At 51.1% G+C, this 18,381-nt stretch overlaps 1 protein-coding gene across 2 annotated transcripts; it reads left to right on the top strand.

Annotated features, from left to right (window-relative positions):
* Positions 1-606: 606 nt before the first annotated feature.
* Smagp (small cell adhesion glycoprotein) lies at positions 607-17,417 on the top strand. Of its 2 annotated transcripts, none has more exons than XM_006981905.4 (4): positions 607-741; positions 1,567-1,635; positions 16,162-16,242; positions 16,797-17,417. In XM_006981905.4, the coding sequence occupies exons 2-4, from the start codon at positions 1,602-1,604 to the stop codon at positions 16,976-16,978; spliced, it is 297 nt and encodes a 98-aa protein (XP_006981967.1). In that variant the 5' UTR covers positions 607-741; positions 1,567-1,601; the 3' UTR covers positions 16,979-17,417. The 2 variants fall into 2 exon arrangements, with proteins under 2 accessions (XP_006981967.1, XP_076412970.1); XM_076556855.1 differs by lacking the exon at positions 607-741 and adding an exon at positions 900-1,047.
* Positions 17,418-18,381: the final 964 nt, after the last annotated feature.

The raw sequence follows: 18,381 nt of genomic DNA, 5'->3' as shown, positions 1-18,381 counted from the left end.
CCCTCTGCCCCCAAACAAACATTTTAAAGTTATATTTTAAAAGAATAAAGACACTTACAAGAGCCAGGTGTGACTGGTCAGGTCCGACCCTCAGTGGGTAGCCAAGATCACACTAGCCATTGTTGATTGAGCACCTAATTATGTGTCCATCAACTCGTTCCAGGCCACGGTAACACTGCGTATTCACACAGCTTTGCCCCAGGAGAGAATCAGAAGTAACTTGTTTTAGCTTACACAGCGGGGCCAGCTCCAGAGCCCGCGTTATATAGAATTACGTCCTCTTAGTCACTCAGTTCCTCTAGTTAATTTTGGAGCATTTCCTGCCGCTGATGTGAGTCAAGCGGCCGCTAAGCGCAGCACGGATGAATATTTAAATGAAGACGCTTGCCCTGGGCTAGAACCAGGGTTGTGAAATGGCTTGACGGGAATGACCACTTTCAGTCCCCATTTCAGGGATGAGAGAGCCGGACGATCGAGGTGTTCAGGAATTTGCCCACAGCCACTCAGCTGGCAAGCGGCTGCGCTGGGGCTTTTAATCCTTGCCCAGACCTGGGCCACACCTCTCGCCCTCTCCGCGCTCCGCGGCCTCCCACGAAGGTCGCACGCGGAAGGCGCAGGTGGGGCCTGGCTGCTCGCCCCGCTGGGCTCGCCCGCGCGCCTGGGCCCCGGGAGGCGCTCCCGGGAAGCCACCCTGCAGTCGGGGACACCGGCGGATCCGCGCGGGGGGACCTGCCACCGCAGGTAACCGCAGGGGACCGATCGCACTCCTGCGGGGCGCCCCCGCTCCCCAGCCCGCGGGCGGTGCCGACCCCCGCCGAGCCCGGCACGCGGGAGGGGCGGCTCCGGACAGTGGCCTTTCCTCCCGGGGGAACCTGCCGAGGGCGGCCCCGCGCTCCTTCCTGTCCCACCCACCGCGGCCCGGGCTCGGCGGCCGCTCGGCGCGGGGTCCCGGGCGCGGCCTGGGCGAATCTCGGCCGCTCCCACCCCGGCGAGTTCAAAAGGACGCGCGGCGCCCGGCCCTGCCCCGCCGCCCGTCGGACTGGAAAGGTGAGCGCGCGGCCGGGGAGCCTGGGGAGCCCCGGAGCCGCCGCGCCTGGAACCGGACCCGGGCCGGGGAGCGCACGGCTGCGGGGACCCTCGACGGCCGCGAGGGCGCGGGCCCGGGGCGCGCGGGGTCCCCGGGGAGCGGGGCGGACCCAGTGGCCGGCTCCGCGGGGCTCCCGGCCCTGGAAGCCTTAGGTCATGCAGGTGGCCGAGGTACCCGGGTCGCGTTGGCGCGGAACCCGCTGGGCTGCTCCGTTGCCGACCCTCGCTAAGGTTCCCAGGCCTGGGCAAAGGGTCGCCAACGTGACACGTCCCAGATACACCTGGGTGGGGATCTGCTCTTGGGGAGGGATTTGCTTATGGAAATTGATTAGACCCTCGGGGAGAACCAAGAGGAAGAATGGGGACACATCCAGGGGGGAAGGGACTCGGGAGAACCTGGCGCCAAAGGCCCTCCTGGGATCTCCAGGCCACGCAACCCCAGGACCCCATCCACCGCGTTCTTTTCTGCCCTTCCCACAGATCTGACCCTGCGACATACTCTCCCCTCGGCAGCGATGACCAGCCTACCGGCTACGCCTTCTCCTGAAGGTAAGCGATGGAATAAATGGGATAAGAGAACTGTTCAACAATCCCCACCCCACCCCACCCCTGAACCAGTCCCGGAATTCCGCGAGGCTCCAGTGTAGACTGGAAGACTGTCCTCCCTCCTTCCCGGGCTCACACAGGAAAAGGCCCCCGGAGGAAGCAGGATTCAGCTGTTGTGTGCCCTTTAGTGCGGCTCTATTCTAAGGTTTGGGCCTGGTCGGTTCCAGGCTCGGACAGTAGCCTGGACTTAATACGTTCTTTTAAGCCCAAAGGAGCCCCTTTTACATCCCCCCCCCCCCCCCCCCGTAGCTAAAGGTGGAGAAGGATCTTCTGAAGGTGACTGGGAGGGCTTGGATATAGCTTGGTTGAGTGCTTGCCAGGCATGGTTCAGTCCCCTGTATGGAATCAGTCTTGGAAGATGGAACCCATTGTGATGGCTTCCGCCTGTGGCAGGAGTACCAGAAATTCAAGTTATCCTCAGCTACGTAGTGAGTTCAAGTCCAGCCTGAGCTATATAAGACCTTGTCAGAAAGAGGGGTGGGGTAGGGGAGTGTTTAACATGCTGGGAGCCAGGTGGTGGTGGCCTGTAGCCCTGGAAAAGAGATCCTACCTTACAATTCACTTCTAGCCCAATTCAGGTGTGCTGGGCAGGGAGCTTAGGTGGTGAGTTGATTCTTACCTTTCTTTCCTAATCAGGCTGGGTCTGGCCCACGGCTGATATTTACATATAGATTGTTTCCACCTTGTGCTAGCCAGGGCGTGGGAGGAACACACCTTGATCTATATCCCTTTGTTTTCTTGTTATATAGTCTCATTTTTCATGAGAACAAACGTTCACTTCGGGGGGATTCTGCTTTTCTTGATCTGAAGACAGGAAGGAGAACCCCAGGGAAGGCAAATCTAAGGCAGTTTCTCCTGGGATTAGTAAATCTGAGGCACACGATTCAGACATATCTGGTGAGAAGAGATGAGCAGACAGACAGACAGACAGAACAGACTTCTAGACGGGTGGGCAAAGGCTACTGAGTGGGGCGGGAGCTGTCCACCAAATTCTCTAGGTGAGATCGGTTCAGTCTTTTTGTGTCTATTTATTTCACTCAGTGCAATGCCTGCAAGGGTCCTCCATGATGTAGCATGTGTCAGACTCTCCTCCGTTTTAAGTCTTAAGTGACATGCAATCATGTATGTGTATATTTTGTTTAGCCACGCATAAGTGATTATCTGGTTGCTGTCTGCTTTCCATCCTGTTGGATATACATCCAGACGTGGCGTTGTTGTTATATGGCAATTATATATATATATATATATATATATATATATATATATATATATATATGTATATATATATATATATTTTTTTTTTTTTAAAAAGAACCACCATACAGTTTTCATAATAGCTGTGTTTATATCCTCACAAGCCGTGCGCAAAGGTTCCGATTTCCCCTTGTCCTCTCTGACACTTGTTATTTGGGGAGAGTGTGATGCTGGCTGCCTCCGTGTGTGTGAAGCTGTATCTCATTGTGGTTTTGACTCTTTCCCTGATGACTAGTGATGTCCATGCTTGGCGATCACCCGGGTGTCTTTGGAGACGCGTCTGTTCAAGACTACACTCATTTTTTAAGCATTTATTTATTCACGTTGTGCACATGTGTGTGCATGTGCTCATGTATGTCCCCTCTCCTCGGCTCACACAAGCTGTAACACACATGTGGAGGTCAGAGGACAACTTTCTGGAGTCAGTTCTCTCCTTCCACGGTGTGGGTTCCAGGGAGGCAGGTTGTCAGGCTTGGCAGCCGGTGCCCTCTCCTGCTGAGCTGGCTCCTTGCCCAGTTTTTAATTGAGTTGTTGTTAAGTTGTGTATTTGTGTTCTTGGTTCAACAAGTGAAGTGAGCGGGGTGGAAGTTTAGGATGCACCAATTCCCTGCTCACGGCGTCAGGTGTCCAAGCACAGGAGTGGAAACAATCAGCGGGATTCCCTGCAGGGACGCCAGGGTCCAGCTCCCGGCACCCCACCTTCCTGTGGTGTCCCCTTCACATCCCTCCTCCTCAGGCAGGATTCCCTAAGGAGTCCTTCAGGAATGCTGGACCGCACTGCACCATGAGGCTCTTCCTCTGTCCCGTGGACTCTTTCCTCTGTTTTTAAAAAAAGTTTAAAATGTGTGTTTTTCAACCTTACCAGGATAAGACTATGGTAGCATTAATATAATAATGTTTGCCTTTAATCCCAGCGCTTGGGAGGCAGAGGCAGGAGGATCTCTGTGAGTTCAAGGTCAGCCTGGTCTACAGATTGAATTCCAAGACAGCCAAGGGTACACAGAGAAACTCTGTCTCAATAACCACCATCCCTCAAAAATATAATAATGTTTATAATGAGTACTTATGGATGAAGATATTGTAATGAATAATTAATTGGCTGATATAGCAATCTTAATAGTATTTAAAAGCTCATTATCTTGATTTTTTTTGTTGTTGTTGTTTTTTGTTTTTCGAGACAGGGTTTCTCTGTGTAGCTTTGCACCTGTCCTGGAATTCACTCTATAGACCAGGCCTCGAACTCACAGAGATCCACCTGCCTCTGCCTCCTGAGTGCTGGGATTACAGGCATGTGCCACTACCGCCCGGCCCCATTATCTTGATTTTAAAGGAAATTTAAGTCATTAAAATGAAATCATTAAAAGGCGTGTCCATAAGCCCCTGAGATGATTGTGGACCAAGGTCCTGGACCACCTGTCGGCCCCGTCGCAAGTAGGGCAGAACGGAGCCCTTGTGGGAGCTCTGTCCACCCCACCAGGGGAAGCCTTGCCACCCCGTGACCACCGTGGCTTCCCCCCGGGTGGTCCTCACCATGCACTAGACACTTAGCACTCTTCGCCGAACTTACTTCTCGACGCACCAAGCAGGCTTTATTATTTTATCAAAGCAGAAACTGAGTTTGAGGAACTTAAGGAGTTTTCAGCGATTAAGAACACTTCCCAGTTTAAAAGAGAGAAGATTTCCCATGGTGCAGCTCATCAGAAGGCACAGAGCTTTGTGCCAAGTCGAGCTGCTCCCAAGTCCTGTCCTTTCCGCATGGTCTACTGCTCCCCAGGCCTCCTCCACCCAGCCGGCCACCAGAGCACATGAGAGGCAGGCGAGAGGGACAGAATGCCAGAGTGGGTTCCCATGGAAAGGAGGATTGTGGGAGCACCCCTGTCTGGGCAGGTCTAGAGCAAATAAGCAGGTTGGCAGCTTTAGGTGGCGACGGATCTGATACCTCCTTGATAAGAGACTTGGCCTAGCCTGGAGACGAGACGCACAAAGAAATCAGCTAGTATCTGGGTCAACAAAAAGAAAGGTGTGTGAGCGGATCTGGGTGGAGCCTTCGAGCTCGGGGCCCTCTGCCCTGGCCGCCTGCCTACTATGAAGGGGAGATGGAGAGTGGCGTATTTCTTTCTTCGGAAAAGCTTGACGGGAACTAAGGATCCAAGTTAAGGGCCTGACAGGTGCAGAACCCACACGAGCACCGCCACACCCACAGCCCACGTGCCTCTCTGGGTGCCAGGCGTTCTGGATTTAGATTACTTTATTGTTGTTGTTGATGTTTTCATCTTAAAAGTCGCAAATAGCCAGTTGTGATGGAGCGTGCATGTAACGCCAGCACTCAGGGAGGCTGTGGACCTGCTCTCGTTTGCAATATTGATTCACAGGCAACTAAGGTCAACAGGGCACCTTAGGTCAATCCATCGTGGATAAACCTTGTGTCAAACCTTTGGATCTCCATAAGCCCTCCCCATCCTCACTCATAAGGATGATCTTGAACAAATAAAGGTTCCCAGAAAGGAACTTCCACCATCTCCCTATTTCCTGCTGAAGGTGTCCACCTCCACCATCTCCCTGTTTCCTGTTTCCTGTCCAGGCTCTCTGCTTTCTGTGACAGTGGATTAGCTGTCTGCAGCCAATCCCTCTCTCTCCCTTCAAGGACATGGCTGTAGACAACCCACCGACTGTGCATTATGAATTGTTTGCTCTGTCTGAGTCATTCCTGAGTCCATACAGAGACCAGCTGGCATTTCCCCATTCTAAAAGCAAAACAATCAACTCCCTCAGGCTCCAGCAGCAGCTCCAGGTCTTAATTCACCTTTACAGAAAACCTGTGTAAGAGTATGTGCTTTAAACCCAGCACTTGGGAGGCAGAAACAGGCAGATCTCTCTGAGTTTGAGGTCAGCCAAGGCTGCATAGTAAAATGCTATTTAAAAAAAAAGTTTAGTCATGGGGTGAGAGTGGGGATGCCTCAGTCACCATGCATGAGTACCCAAGTTTGGCAGATCCCCGGCACTGGCAGCTCCCCGGCACTGGCAGATGCGGCCAGCAAAGCAGGCCTGCCATCTGGTGCTGGGGAGGTGGAGATGGGATCTCTGGGGCTGGGGCTCGCTAGCCAGTCAGTCCTGCTGAATCCTAAGATCCAGGTTCAGTGAGACACTTTGTCTCAAAAAATAAGATGGGGTTATATACCTACCTTGACCTTTGGCAACACACACGCACACACAGAGTTTATATTCTCCCTCCAGTTCCTCCTCCCATTTTTCTTGAACCTGCCCTAAACCACAGCTTTGCCTTCCCCCAGCACTTGTCTTGGGAAGGTCCAGGTGCTTGATCGATCTGGCTGCTGTGCACTGACCTACCCGCCTGCCGTGTGTGTGACCTCCCCCAGCCTCCTGTCTTCAGTGTGCTAATGACTTTAATTTTTTTATAATTTATTTTTATTTTGTGTGCACTGGTATTCTGTCTGCGTGTGTGTCTGTGTGAGGGTGTGGGATCCCCTGGAACAGGAGTCACTGTTGTGAGCTGCCTGCCGTGTGGGTGCTGTGCTGGGAATTGAACCTGGGTCCTCTTCACCACTGAGCCATCTCTCCAGCCCTGACTTTTTAAATTTTATATATGTGTTTCTCACAGTGCTGGGGATCAGAACGAGGGGCATACACTGTGTAGGCTCGTCCTCTACCACTGAGCCACATCCCCAGCCCGCTTTTTTTTTTTTTTTCCATTTCTTACCTAGTCCAGATTTATTCTTGATATCTTGGATATCTGATAGGCAGTCATGTCCTGTCCCCACTCTGCTCCTCCTGAGAGCGTCCCCATCCCAGGTAACAGCATCTCTCTCCTCCTGTGACTCAGGCCACAGACGTGTGCCTCCACCCCACCTCCAATCCTGTCCTGTTCGGCTTCCAAACAGATCTGGCCACTTTCTCACCGAGTTCCTGGCAGACCCAGTCAAGGATTTCTGGTGATAGGAACGGGCTCCCCCATTTGGGTGTTCCGTGGGCCTCAGCGTCTGCCTCCACCTTCAGCCTGTCCTCCGAGCCGCAGTCAAAGGGATCCCTTAGAATCAATCTGTTTGAATTACATGTTGCCGCCTAACTCAACCCGAAATTCATTTGCTTAAAACGGCAGCAGCCGCTTGGGGTTTGAATGAGTTGGGCCGAGCACCTGCCACCCGGAAGAGAGAACATTCACCTGGCCTGCAAAACAACAAACCCGAACAGGTTATAATTCCTCACAGCTCTGGTGTCTCCTGCACTCATGCATGGAGCTGCAGTGGACCAGAACGTCCACAGTGGCTGTCAGCTGAGCCTGGGGACTTGGTTTCCCTACACACACACACACACACACACACACACACACACACACACACACACACACTTACTCTCTCTCTCTCTCCCTCCCTCCCTCCCTCTCTCCCTCCCTCCCTCCCTCTCTCCCTCTCTCTCTCCCTCCCCCCCTCCCTCCCTCCCTCCCTCCCTCCCTTCCCCCCCTCCCCCCAGTAGACCAGATTGAACTTCTTCAGGATACAATACCCTTAGGATTTCAAAAGTGCAGTGTTTGAATTCCAAGGTCCTCCACCCCATATATTGCAGCATAGTCTACATTTTTAAAAAATGGAGATGTTTTTCACCTTTGTGTCATGTATATAAATGTTCTGCTGCATTTCGTGTGTGTGTGTGTGTGTGTGTGTACACACGTGTGTGTACCACATGCACGCAGTGCCAGCACAGGCCAGAAGAGGGCGTCAGACCTTTCAGGAACTGGAGTTCCGGAAAGTTCCTTGTGGTTGCTGGGACTCAAACCCGGGTCCTCTGGAAGAACAGTCAGTGCTTCAGCAGCTGAGCTGTCTCCAGCCCCCACAGTCTGGTTTTAACAAGATCTGTGGAAGATGAACGTTTAACGAGCATGGCATGGAATGACCCTGTAACAGCTTCCAGGCCTCGGACAGCTGCGGCCCGTATTGCAGCCCACAGGCCCAGGTGCTGTCGGTCCTAGGCTTCATCTCTCCCTCCCTGCTGATCCCTCCCCGTGGCCCCTTTAAGGTGCTGTGTACACTCCAGCCCTCCATCACTACAGACAGCCTAACCTTGACCTTACTGTCTCAGCCGCTTGCATGGTTGCCCCTTCACCGTCTTCCATGTCTTATTCAGGCCGCCTCTCGGGGAAAATTCCCCAACTACCTTGTTTAAAGTTGCAGCTCCTGCCCACATCACACCCTGCCCTCTTCGGGCTCGTTTTTCCACATATGTTGAACCAGCGACCACCACGGTATTCCTTTAACTTCTTTCCTTAGGGTGTGTTCCGTCTTTCCCCAATCCCATGGGCTCACCTGTGCTTTGCAGAACCTGGAGCCTCCCTCTGCTCTTCCTTTGTAGTCCGTACATGGGGGGGGGGGGGGACGTGTGCGCCGGGCGGCGGGGGCAGGGGGGGGTGTCACTTCTCAGAACACCACCCGTGCAGGCTGTGCTGGCAGGAGAATCACAAGTTTGAAACCAGCCTGGGCTATGCATCCTGTCCTTAAGTGAGGGAAGGGCATTAGAGAGATGGATCTGTGGTTAAGAGCACTGGCTGCCGTTCTAAAGGACCTCGGTTCAATTCCCAGAACCCACATGGAGGCTCACAACCTTCTGTAACTCTAGTCTTGGATCCCAAGCCCCCTTCAGGCCTCCATGGGTACTGGGCATGCACACAGTGCACAGACAGACACCGCACCTACGCATACACTTACAAAAGCATACGTTTTATGAAGAGAGGGGTTGGTTGGTTGGTTGGTTGGTTTTGGACTTTTTGAGACAGGGTTTCTCTGTAGTTTTTGGTTCTTGTCCTGGATCTCACTCTGTAGACCAGGCTGGCCTCGAACTCACAGAGATCCGCCTGGCTCTGCTGGGATTAAAGGCATGCGCCACCACGGCCCGGCGAAGAGAGGGTTTTTAAACTGTGATAAAATCGTAGTAACAAAATGTTGTGTGTGTGTGTATCTGTGTGTTGCTGGGAACCGCACACAGCCATGCACACACTGGGCGAGCACTCTGTCCTCCGCTCATTCTAAACTTACAGTCTGTGCCATTTAAGGACGTTTACCATTGACATTTCAACATGCCAAACTGAAACTCTACCTGCTAAATGTTCTGTCTCTCTGCCTCTGGAATTTGATTCCTCCAGGTCATCAAATCAATAATATAAATGCAATCGTACAATATTTGTCTTTAAAACAAGCAGGGTCCCCAGTGAGCAGCCCTGGCTGTCGTGGACTCTGTAGACCAGACTGGCCTCTGTCTCTGAGATCCCTCTGCCTCCCGAGTGCTGGGATTAAAGTCTGTGCGTCACCAGGCCTGTCCAGCGTTTGTCCTTGTGCCTTGCTTACTTATCAGCATGTTGTCTGGGTCTGTGTTGTCCCACACACGGAATTTCCTCCCTCCCTCCCTTTATTTTTAATTTTTATTTTATGTGTGTGTGTGCCTTCAGAAGCTAGAACTAGAGTTCCAGGTGGTTGTGGGCCACCATGTGGGTGCTGGGAACTACACCCTGGTCCCCTGCAAAAGTAGCAAGTGCTCTTAAGCACTGGTAGGTTCTCACCCCCACCACCCGGACCCCACCACACCCCCCACCCCCGGCGCACCTCCTGCTCCAGGTCTGCATTTGCTGCATTTTGTTTATCTGTTTGCTGATGGACATTGAGATTGTTTCCACCCTGGGGTTGGGAAGCATCGCTACTGTGAGCATCCGGTGACATCATTCACTTGTTTCCTGTAAGTGCATACTCAGAAGCCAGACTGCATATCGGAGCTCTTTTTAAATTTTAGGAGACTGTGAAGGTAATAGTTTGGAGGTGGGTTTTTTGTTGTGTGTTTTTTTTTTGGGGGGGGGCTATTATTTGGAAACAGGAGTTTGCTATATAGCTCAGGCTGGTTTTGAACTCTCAATCTTCTTGCCTTAGTTTTCTGAGCACTGTGACTTCAACTGATTTATTTTATTTTCCTTTTTGAAAACCTTTATTGTATGTGTGTGTGTGATGGGTAGATGTGGGTGTGGGTGTATGTGTGTATATGATGAGTGGGTGTGGGTACATGTGCCATGCACACCTGTGGAGCTCAGAGGACAACTTTGTAGAATCAGTCCTTTCCTGCCCTCTTATACATGTTCCAGAAACCAAACTCTGGTCATCAGATTTCTGTCACCGTGCAGTGAGCACCTTTACGCTCCAAGCCGCCTGTCACTGGCCCCTCAGTGGATTTACAGGCCAGGTGAATTTGCCCGGTTTGTTCATTGATCCGTGACCAGAACCTAGCACCAAGTACACACTCAACCACTCAATTCTTAATGATTTAACTTTTTATTCTATTCTATTTACTTATTGTTTTTGAGACAAGGTCTCACTATGTAGCTCTGTTGCCTCCTGAGTTCTGGGATTAAAGGCGTGCACCACTACTGGCTATTGAATTCATGTTTTTTAGGCATTGAGACAAAACCTCTCTGTGGAGCCTCAGCTGGCCTTGAGCTCATGGCAATCCTCCTGCCTCAGCATGGATCATAAGTGTGCCTCACCACTCCTGGCTTAATTTTTTAATTTCTCTATCAACCTGGACTCTGAACCTAAGAAGTCTGTGATAGCTTCCTGGTGAGGTCTCCATCCTGACTCAGTGTCTGCTTCCTGCAGTTCCAGACCCCCAAAGCAGGCAGGCCTTGGTAACTTGACCCCATCAAGCTCACTGGTTTGCAGCCTCCATCTGCGCAGGCGCCTCAGAAGCCCTGCATCAGGGACAGAGATCGGTTACAAGCTCTGTAAGTGCCTTCGGCTGTCATTCAGCCTTTGTGTTTGTGCTTCCTGGGCCATTTCCTTTCTCTTCTTCCTGATTTGGAGACAAGGTCTCATTATGTAGCCCACACTGGCCTCAAACGGCTCACAGTCCTCCTCCCAGTTGCTGGAATTACTGTCCCGTGCGCCACCACACCCAGCCCAGCTTCTCTTCTCCTCAGTCCACTTCCTCATGTCCTGTGACTCCTGCTGCTCCCTGCTGACAAAGCCATTCTCTGTTTGGAGACAGACAGACAGACAGACAGACCCGCCTCGGGATCCTGCTTTCTCTCTCTAACCTGATACCTTCAAGTCCACACATAACACTTTTGAGACTGTCCTTGTAATATGCCTGCCACCCTGAGCTGCATGGAGCTTCCTGATGCTGAAGAACAGCAAGTCTCTGGAAGCTTCTAACCTGGGCATTTCTGCTAGAAAGCTTGGTGTGCATTTTTTTTTAATGACTCACATTTTGAAATCACACTGGAAATGAGAGGATTACAGGAAACACGGGAATAGGTAGACCATTAACACTTCTGGACCTTTATAATAGGCTCCAAAAAGTACAGTAGCAACCTCTGTACAAACGTTGACTAGCATTTGAACCTTGAGTCCTGGTCAGTCCTTCCCAGCTCTCCCTTGGGCTGAGAGACCCCTCATCTTAGAGCTTTCACTTTTTGTTTTGTTTATTTGAGACCAGTCTCCTTATTTAGAGCCTTGGCTATGTAGATCAGGCTAGCCTTGAACTCAAAGGGATCCTCCTGCCCCTGCCTCTCTTAAAGGCATACAATACCTTGCTCTGCCGTTTCATCTCTAATAGAGACCATCTTCATTTAAAAAAGAAATCTGTCAGTCACGGCGGCTCACACCTTTAATGCTAACATGCTAGGAGGAACTCTTGAGTTCCAGGCCCACAGCAACTACATAGTGAGACCCTGCCTCTAAATAAATAAATAAAAATTTAACAAAAAGTACATTTAAAAACTTTACGGCAGGGCATGTACTTACTTAGTTGGTAGAGTCCTTACAAACCCTGAGTTTTACCGCCCCCCCTCCCCCGACCCCCAGCACTTCATAAAAACAAGCATGGGATGGGCACCTCGATCCCAGTACTCCAGAGGTGGAGGCAGGAGGGTGAGAATAGAGAACTCCTCTCCAAGCCTTGACAGGGTCACAGGGTTTGAACCCAGGTCATCAGGCTTTACAGCAAGTGCCTTTTCCTGCTGAGCCATTTTGCTGGCTGTCATAGTTTAAGAACACTATTAACATGATTTTTTTAAATGTGTGGTGTGCATGTGTGTGTGTGCATGCACACTTTCATGTGTGTGCACTTATGGGTGTCTGTAGAGACTAGAATCAGGTGTTGGATCCCCTGGAGCTGGAGTTACAGACACAGGCACGCACACGCGCACACACTACAGCTGAGCTTCACGCTAGCTCTTCAGGCGTTCCCATCCGGGTGACAGCATTTGCTGCCAGGCCCAGTGACCCGGGTTCAGTCTCCTGGACCCCTGTGGAATTAGAGCCAACTCCCTCAAATTGTCTTTGACCTCTCATAAATTAGGTGGATCTCCGTGAGTTCCAGGACAGCCAGGGCTTTGAGGAAACACCCTGTCTCACTCTACCTGCCCCCCCATCCCAACCTGACCCACCCCCCCAAAAAAAAAGTGAAGGGTTGGCCTGGCCTTGGGACTGGAAGGGGCAATTCCTGAGGCTCTTGTTAGCCTCTGTGAAAAAGACCCCTCAGCACTCGGGACCTGTTTTGGCCCAGCTCACAGCAGCTGATATCACTTCCCTGTGCACAGTGGTACCACATCAGGCCCTAAACAGGAATCCTGTTCCCGCCTGTTCCTTGGACCTGGGCTCTGCTGGGAATAGTCACTTCAATCTCAATCCTGGTGCCGTCAAGTATCGATTGCTTCCTTGGAGGTCGCCCCTCCCTGCTGGTGCTCCTGTGCTCCTGGGGTGTGCTCTTCTGTTGGACTTTCTGCAGTTCAGAACAACGACGTGACCCATGGGGTAGGCAGAGTGTGAGCACTGTGGAGCTGGTCCTGCTCTGCTCTCTTCCCAGCATGCCTAGCGTGGTTTCCGGCAAAGCCAGGTGGGACAGTGCTGCTGGTTTGCTTGTGCCCGCCCGTCCTTCTGCGTTCTCTCCCCCTTCCCCCTTCCCCCTCCCCTCCTCACTAGGAACCCCATGTCTTGGGCTCTTGAGGGTTGTGATTATAGGCTCAAGCCCTAGCCAGGTTCAATAAACTATTTGTTGAAGAAAATGGCGGTTCCAGAGTTGACCAGCCTGTCCTCCCCTGGATTCCTCTATCCTGCAGTGACCTTTACCAAGTTACTTCTTCCAACAGTTCCATCAAAATGCTGATTAGGAAAAGATGATGTGGTATCAAAAGCCTTGAATCCCAGCACTTGGGAAAGAGAAGCAGCCAGATCTCTGAGTTCAAGGTCAGCCTGGACTATGGAACAAATCCAGGCCAGCCGGGGCTACCTAGTGACCTTAAAAAGACTTGTTCAACGCTGGACGTTGGTGGCGCACGCCTTTAATCCCAGCACTCGGGAGGCAGAGCCAGGCGGATCTCTGTGAGTTCGAGGCCAGCCTGGGCTACCAAGTGAGTCCCAGGAAAGGCGCAAAGCTACACAGAGAAACCCTGTCTCGAAAACCCCCTCCCAAAAAAAAAAAAAAAAAAAAAAAAAGACTTGTTCATAAGTTTTCAGACCACAATTTAGTAATGTCCTAACTCTGAGTAATGACTTGGGCCTTGGAGCTTAAGGGCCATGCAGACAGATTCAGGGTGGGGTACAGGACACAGTGTTGGGGAAAAGCCCCGTTCCAAGTGCAGAGCCTGTCCTAGAAATACAAGGTGTAGCAGGCCTGCTTTTGGGCCGCCAACCAGCTTCCAAACAAAGGCACTGAGACTTAATGTCAGTTATGAATGAATGCTTGGCTGTTCAGCTTTTTTTTTTTAAAGATATACACACACCCACACACATACACACACACACACATCATTCTGTCTGCATGTGTCCTTGCAGTCCAGAAGAGGGCACCAGATCTCATTACAGGTGATTTTGAGCCACCATGTGGTTGCTGGGAATTGAACTCAGGTCCTCTGGAAGAGCAGTCAGTGCTCTTAACCGCTGAGCCATCTCTCCAGCCTGGCTTTTCAGCTTTTTATTAGACCAGTCAGGTGCCTTAGGCAGGCAAGGTGAAATAGCAGCACATCTTTACATAATTAAACAAATGCAACACACCTTTACATAGTTAAAGTAATATTCCACAACGAAAAGGTTTGGGGCAGGGTAGTATTACTTTATTACTTAAAAATAATGTTTATAAAACAGGTGTGTAGGGCTGAGGAGGTGGTTTGGTGGGCAAGGTGTTTGCTGTACAAGCATCAGCATCCGAGTCCAGATCCCCAGAACCTGAGAACCCAGGTAAAGCCAGGTGCACAGTGCATGTTTCTTTTGCTTTAGACAGGTCCTCACTAGCGTCGGCTGGCCTGGAACCCACAGAGGTTCGCCTGCCTCCGCCTCCTAAATTCTGGGATTCAAGGTGAGCGCCACCGTGCCTGGCTGTGGTGCTCACCTGTTGTCTCAGCACTCCTGTCGTGAGATGGGAAATGGAGACAGAATCTCCGGAGGCCAGCTAGCCTGGCCTGGGCGGCAGGGAACAAGAGACTGTGCCGAACAAAGAGGAAAGGGAGAATGGATACCAGAACTTGTCCCTCAGCCGTCACAAGTGCACCGTGCTATGCATGTGCCAAAATTCACAGATGTGCACACATACATGTTGCTAGAGTTTTCCTGCCTTGCCCACAGTCAGGACAAATCTCTGTCACCCGCCAGTCCCACAGCCGCTCAGACCCAACCAAGTAAACACAGAGACTTATATTGCTTACAAACTGTATGGCCGTGGCAGGCTTCTTGTTAACTATTCTTATATCTTAAAGTAACGCATTTCTACAAATCTATATCTTGCTACGTGGCTCGTGGCTTACCAGCATCTTCACATGCTGCTTGTCCTGGCAGTGGCTGGCAGCCAGTCCTTCTGCCTTCCTGTCCTTTTATTTCTCCTCTCTGTTAGTCCCGCCTATCCTTCCTGCCTAGCCACAGCCGATCAGGTTTTATTTATTGATCAATCAGAACAACTTGACATACAGACCATCCCCCAGCACAGCCAAGTGCAGACCATCTCAGACACCTGCACTCAGGCCCATGGTCCTAATCATCCTCTATGCGGACCTGCTGGGTAACGCCACAAAGAACCCAAGAAGGGCTCCCACAGGACATACAGAACATCCCACAGCACATACAGGCAAGTACACCCCACACGCAAGATTAAAGAGTCTGTAGGACACATAGATACACTGATAATGCATAGTATAAATATATGCATATACACATAGTATTTGATGCATTCCTTAGACTGCTAAATCCTTAGGTCACTACGTTACAACCCTATAAACTAAGTACTGTAGTCTCCCGTTAGCATCCCAAGTGATGCCGGCAGAGGTTAGGTGATTTTTTTACCCCAGGGTGTACAGCTTGTTAAGGACAGCGATCACATTGGAGAAAGCCCCTATTCTCTTTGTTTTATGTTTGAGACAGGATCTCCCTGTACAGGATGGGCTAGCCTGGAACTCTGTAGCACAGGAGGCCTTTGAACAATCATTCTCAGCCCTGAGTGCTGGGATTACAGATGTGTCACCACACCTGGCAGGAACTAACCCCTCTCCTATTTAAGTCAGAGTCTCACTCTGTAGCCCAGGCTAGCCTTGAACTCTGAAATCCGCCTGCCTCTGCCTCCTGAGTGCTGGGATTAAAGGCAGGCGACACCACTCCCAGCCAGCAACCCATTGATTGGTTTTCAAGACATGGTCTTACTATGTAGCCCTGGCTGTCCTGGAACTCACTCTGTAGACCAGGCTGGCCTCGAACTCACAGAGATCCACTGCCTCTGCCTCCCGAGTGTGGGGATTACAGGTGAGCGCCACTACGTCCTGCTCAAACCTGTTTTTAACCATTGTATTAGGCAGAGAGAAATTCATCAAAATGTTCTCTTTTGGAAATGGTCTGTTTTCATCTCTATGTCCAGGATTTTCTGTTTGGAGTTTCTGTAGAGACTGGTTGGTGAACTTTTATCTGTATGTATATGAATGTTTTACCTGTGTGTCTGTTTGTATACTGCATGTGTGCTTGCTGCCCAGAGGCTGGAAGTTCAGCTCCTCTCGAACTGGAGTTACAGATGATGATGAGCCCCCGTGTGGGGGCTGGGGATAAAACCCAGGTCCCCTGGAAGAGCGGCCAGTGCTCTTAACCACTGGGCCATCTCTCTGAGACGAGCTGAGCTTTTGAACAGTGAAGGTGAAGTAACAGAATGGCAAGACCAGGGCCTCACCATTTCCTTTGCCCTCTGACTTCCCAGAACTGATGACCACGCCAGTCCTCCAGGCCCATGAAACCCTGTCCCCACAAGCTGAAGAGGCCAGCACAGCACTCATTGCAGGTAACAAAGCCAGCGTGCCAACCCAAGGACCCTGGAACCCAGTGTGACAGCTACGGTTTCCCCAAAAACCACACCAGGGACCAACTCCATTACGGGGCCTATTCTGGCATGTAGGTCTCACACATGCAGAGCTGTGCAAGCTGCAGAGACATGACCAATGACAGGCTGGGAGTGGCCATGAGCAGGCTCTGGTGCATGTGGACGCTCAGCTGGAGTGCGTGGGTTGGAAGGAGGGTACATGTGGTTTGTTGAGTGGGTGAGGAAGAGCGGGGCAAACCAGAGAAACTCTCATAGGAAGCTGTGTATTTAAAACATCCTTCCTGTTGGCGTGAGCTATTTATTTCCCTGGTTTCTAGCCTGATCACCAGGAACTGGTTTGGGAGGGAGTTGAGTTTTGTCAGAAATCCATACACTGTGTGTCGGTAGCTAAATACCAAGAGACTCTGAATGCCATGTCCTGGGGAAGCTGGCTTTGAGGGGACCCGGCTGGAAGTGATGGCCTAATTCAGGTGGCCCAGTGAAGTGCTGAAACATGTCTCCCTCTTCCTTCCCAGTCGTTATCACCGTGGTGTTCCTCACCCTGCTCTCGGTGGTGACCTTGATCTTCTTCTACCTGTACAAGAACAAGGGCAGCTACGTCACCTACGAGCCTGCAGAGGGCGGGGAGCCCAGCGCCGTCCTCCAGATGGAGAGTGAGTCAGCCAAGGGCAGAGAGAAGGAGGAGTACTTCATCTAATGGTCCCCAGCACTAACACACTGATTCTGTAAAAAGCCAGTGAGTGGCATGAAGTGAGATGGCAAATCCAGTCACCTCCCTGGACACAGCCCCCAACACCAGCATCACTGACTCCAGGGTCCAGGGACATGGAGAAAGCTGCTTAGGACACCCATAGCTGGACCTTGATAAGGACAGTGCTCACAACTGGCCAGCAACGCGAGGTCATGCCTGCGTTGGGAGATGTAGAGGGAGGTCACAGGCTGGTCCACTTTGTCCCCTCCTGGTTGCCCAGTGATAGCCTCAGTGTAGCTTCCTGGAGGCTAGACACCACAGGAAGGGACGGGGCAGGAGGGGTGGGCTTCTGAATGTTACTCCTTTGGTCTGAGCCCTGCCATTTCCCCCAACAGCCTCAAACTTAACTGTTTTTTTATCCAGATTAAACTTATTATGAAAGTCAGATTTTCATTTACAAGAACTAAATTTTGACTTGTTTTTGCTTAAACTTTTTACAGCATTTTCTTTGCTTATTTAACGTCTGTTATGTGTTGTCTCAGTAAGAACTCTGTTCTGAAGTTCCCAGAACTATCTCAGGAGTTTGTCCCAGAGAAGCATCAACTGTCCCATCAGAAACACATGAGGACTAAGTGGGTTTGACCTTAATCCTGGCAAGGGCCACAATTTCCCAGATCCCTGTGTGTATACAAAGGGAACCAGGAAAACCTGGCCACATTTCCCACCAGTAAAGCACTTCCTTTAGAAAGACAGGGTTTCTCTGTGTAGCCCTGCCTGCCTGTTCTGGAACTCGTTCTGTAGACCACATTGGCCTCGAACTCATGGAGATCCGCCTGCTTCTGCCTCCAGAGTTCTGGGATTAAAGGCGTACGCCGCCACTGTCTGGCCAGGCTCTTCAACCCGAGCTCCTTGAATCCTCTGAAATTAAGCTGCCTTCATTCTGAGGTATTAAAACTCTAGTGTAAATTGCAGAAACTGCAGTGTAGAGGTTGGTTGGCTTCTGCTTTGTGAGTTGGAGACATGGTCTTGCTAGTTATCCCAGGCTGACAAAAACTATAGCAGACCTCTTTCCTCAGTCTCTAGACTGGCTAGCTTGTCTTCCTATTTCTCCACACACAACTCTGGAGCTACTATCGGGAAATTACCCTGAAGTGTACAGATTGCTACACTAAGATACTCTCCTTGATGAAAACTTGAGAGCAAGAGAGAACTGTGTAGACTAGGGTGGCTTTCGAGCTCACAGGGGCCACCTGGCTCTGCCTCCTCAGTACTGGGATTAAAGTCAAGTGCCAACATGACCAGCATGGCTCTTTGATTTCTAAGTCTATGTGTGGAATCCCAGAGTCCCTCTAATGGAGCTCATGAGAACAGTTGCACCTGAAACCCAGCCTTGCACATCTCCATTCACT

The sequence above is a fragment of the Peromyscus maniculatus genome, chromosome 20 (genome assembly GCF_049852395.1).
Source record: "Peromyscus maniculatus bairdii isolate BWxNUB_F1_BW_parent chromosome 20, HU_Pman_BW_mat_3.1, whole genome shotgun sequence".
Taxonomy (NCBI): Eukaryota; Metazoa; Chordata; class Mammalia; order Rodentia; family Cricetidae; genus Peromyscus; species Peromyscus maniculatus.
The sequence above is the reverse complement of the archived record's forward strand: the minus strand, read 5'-3'. Positions and strand labels throughout refer to the sequence as shown.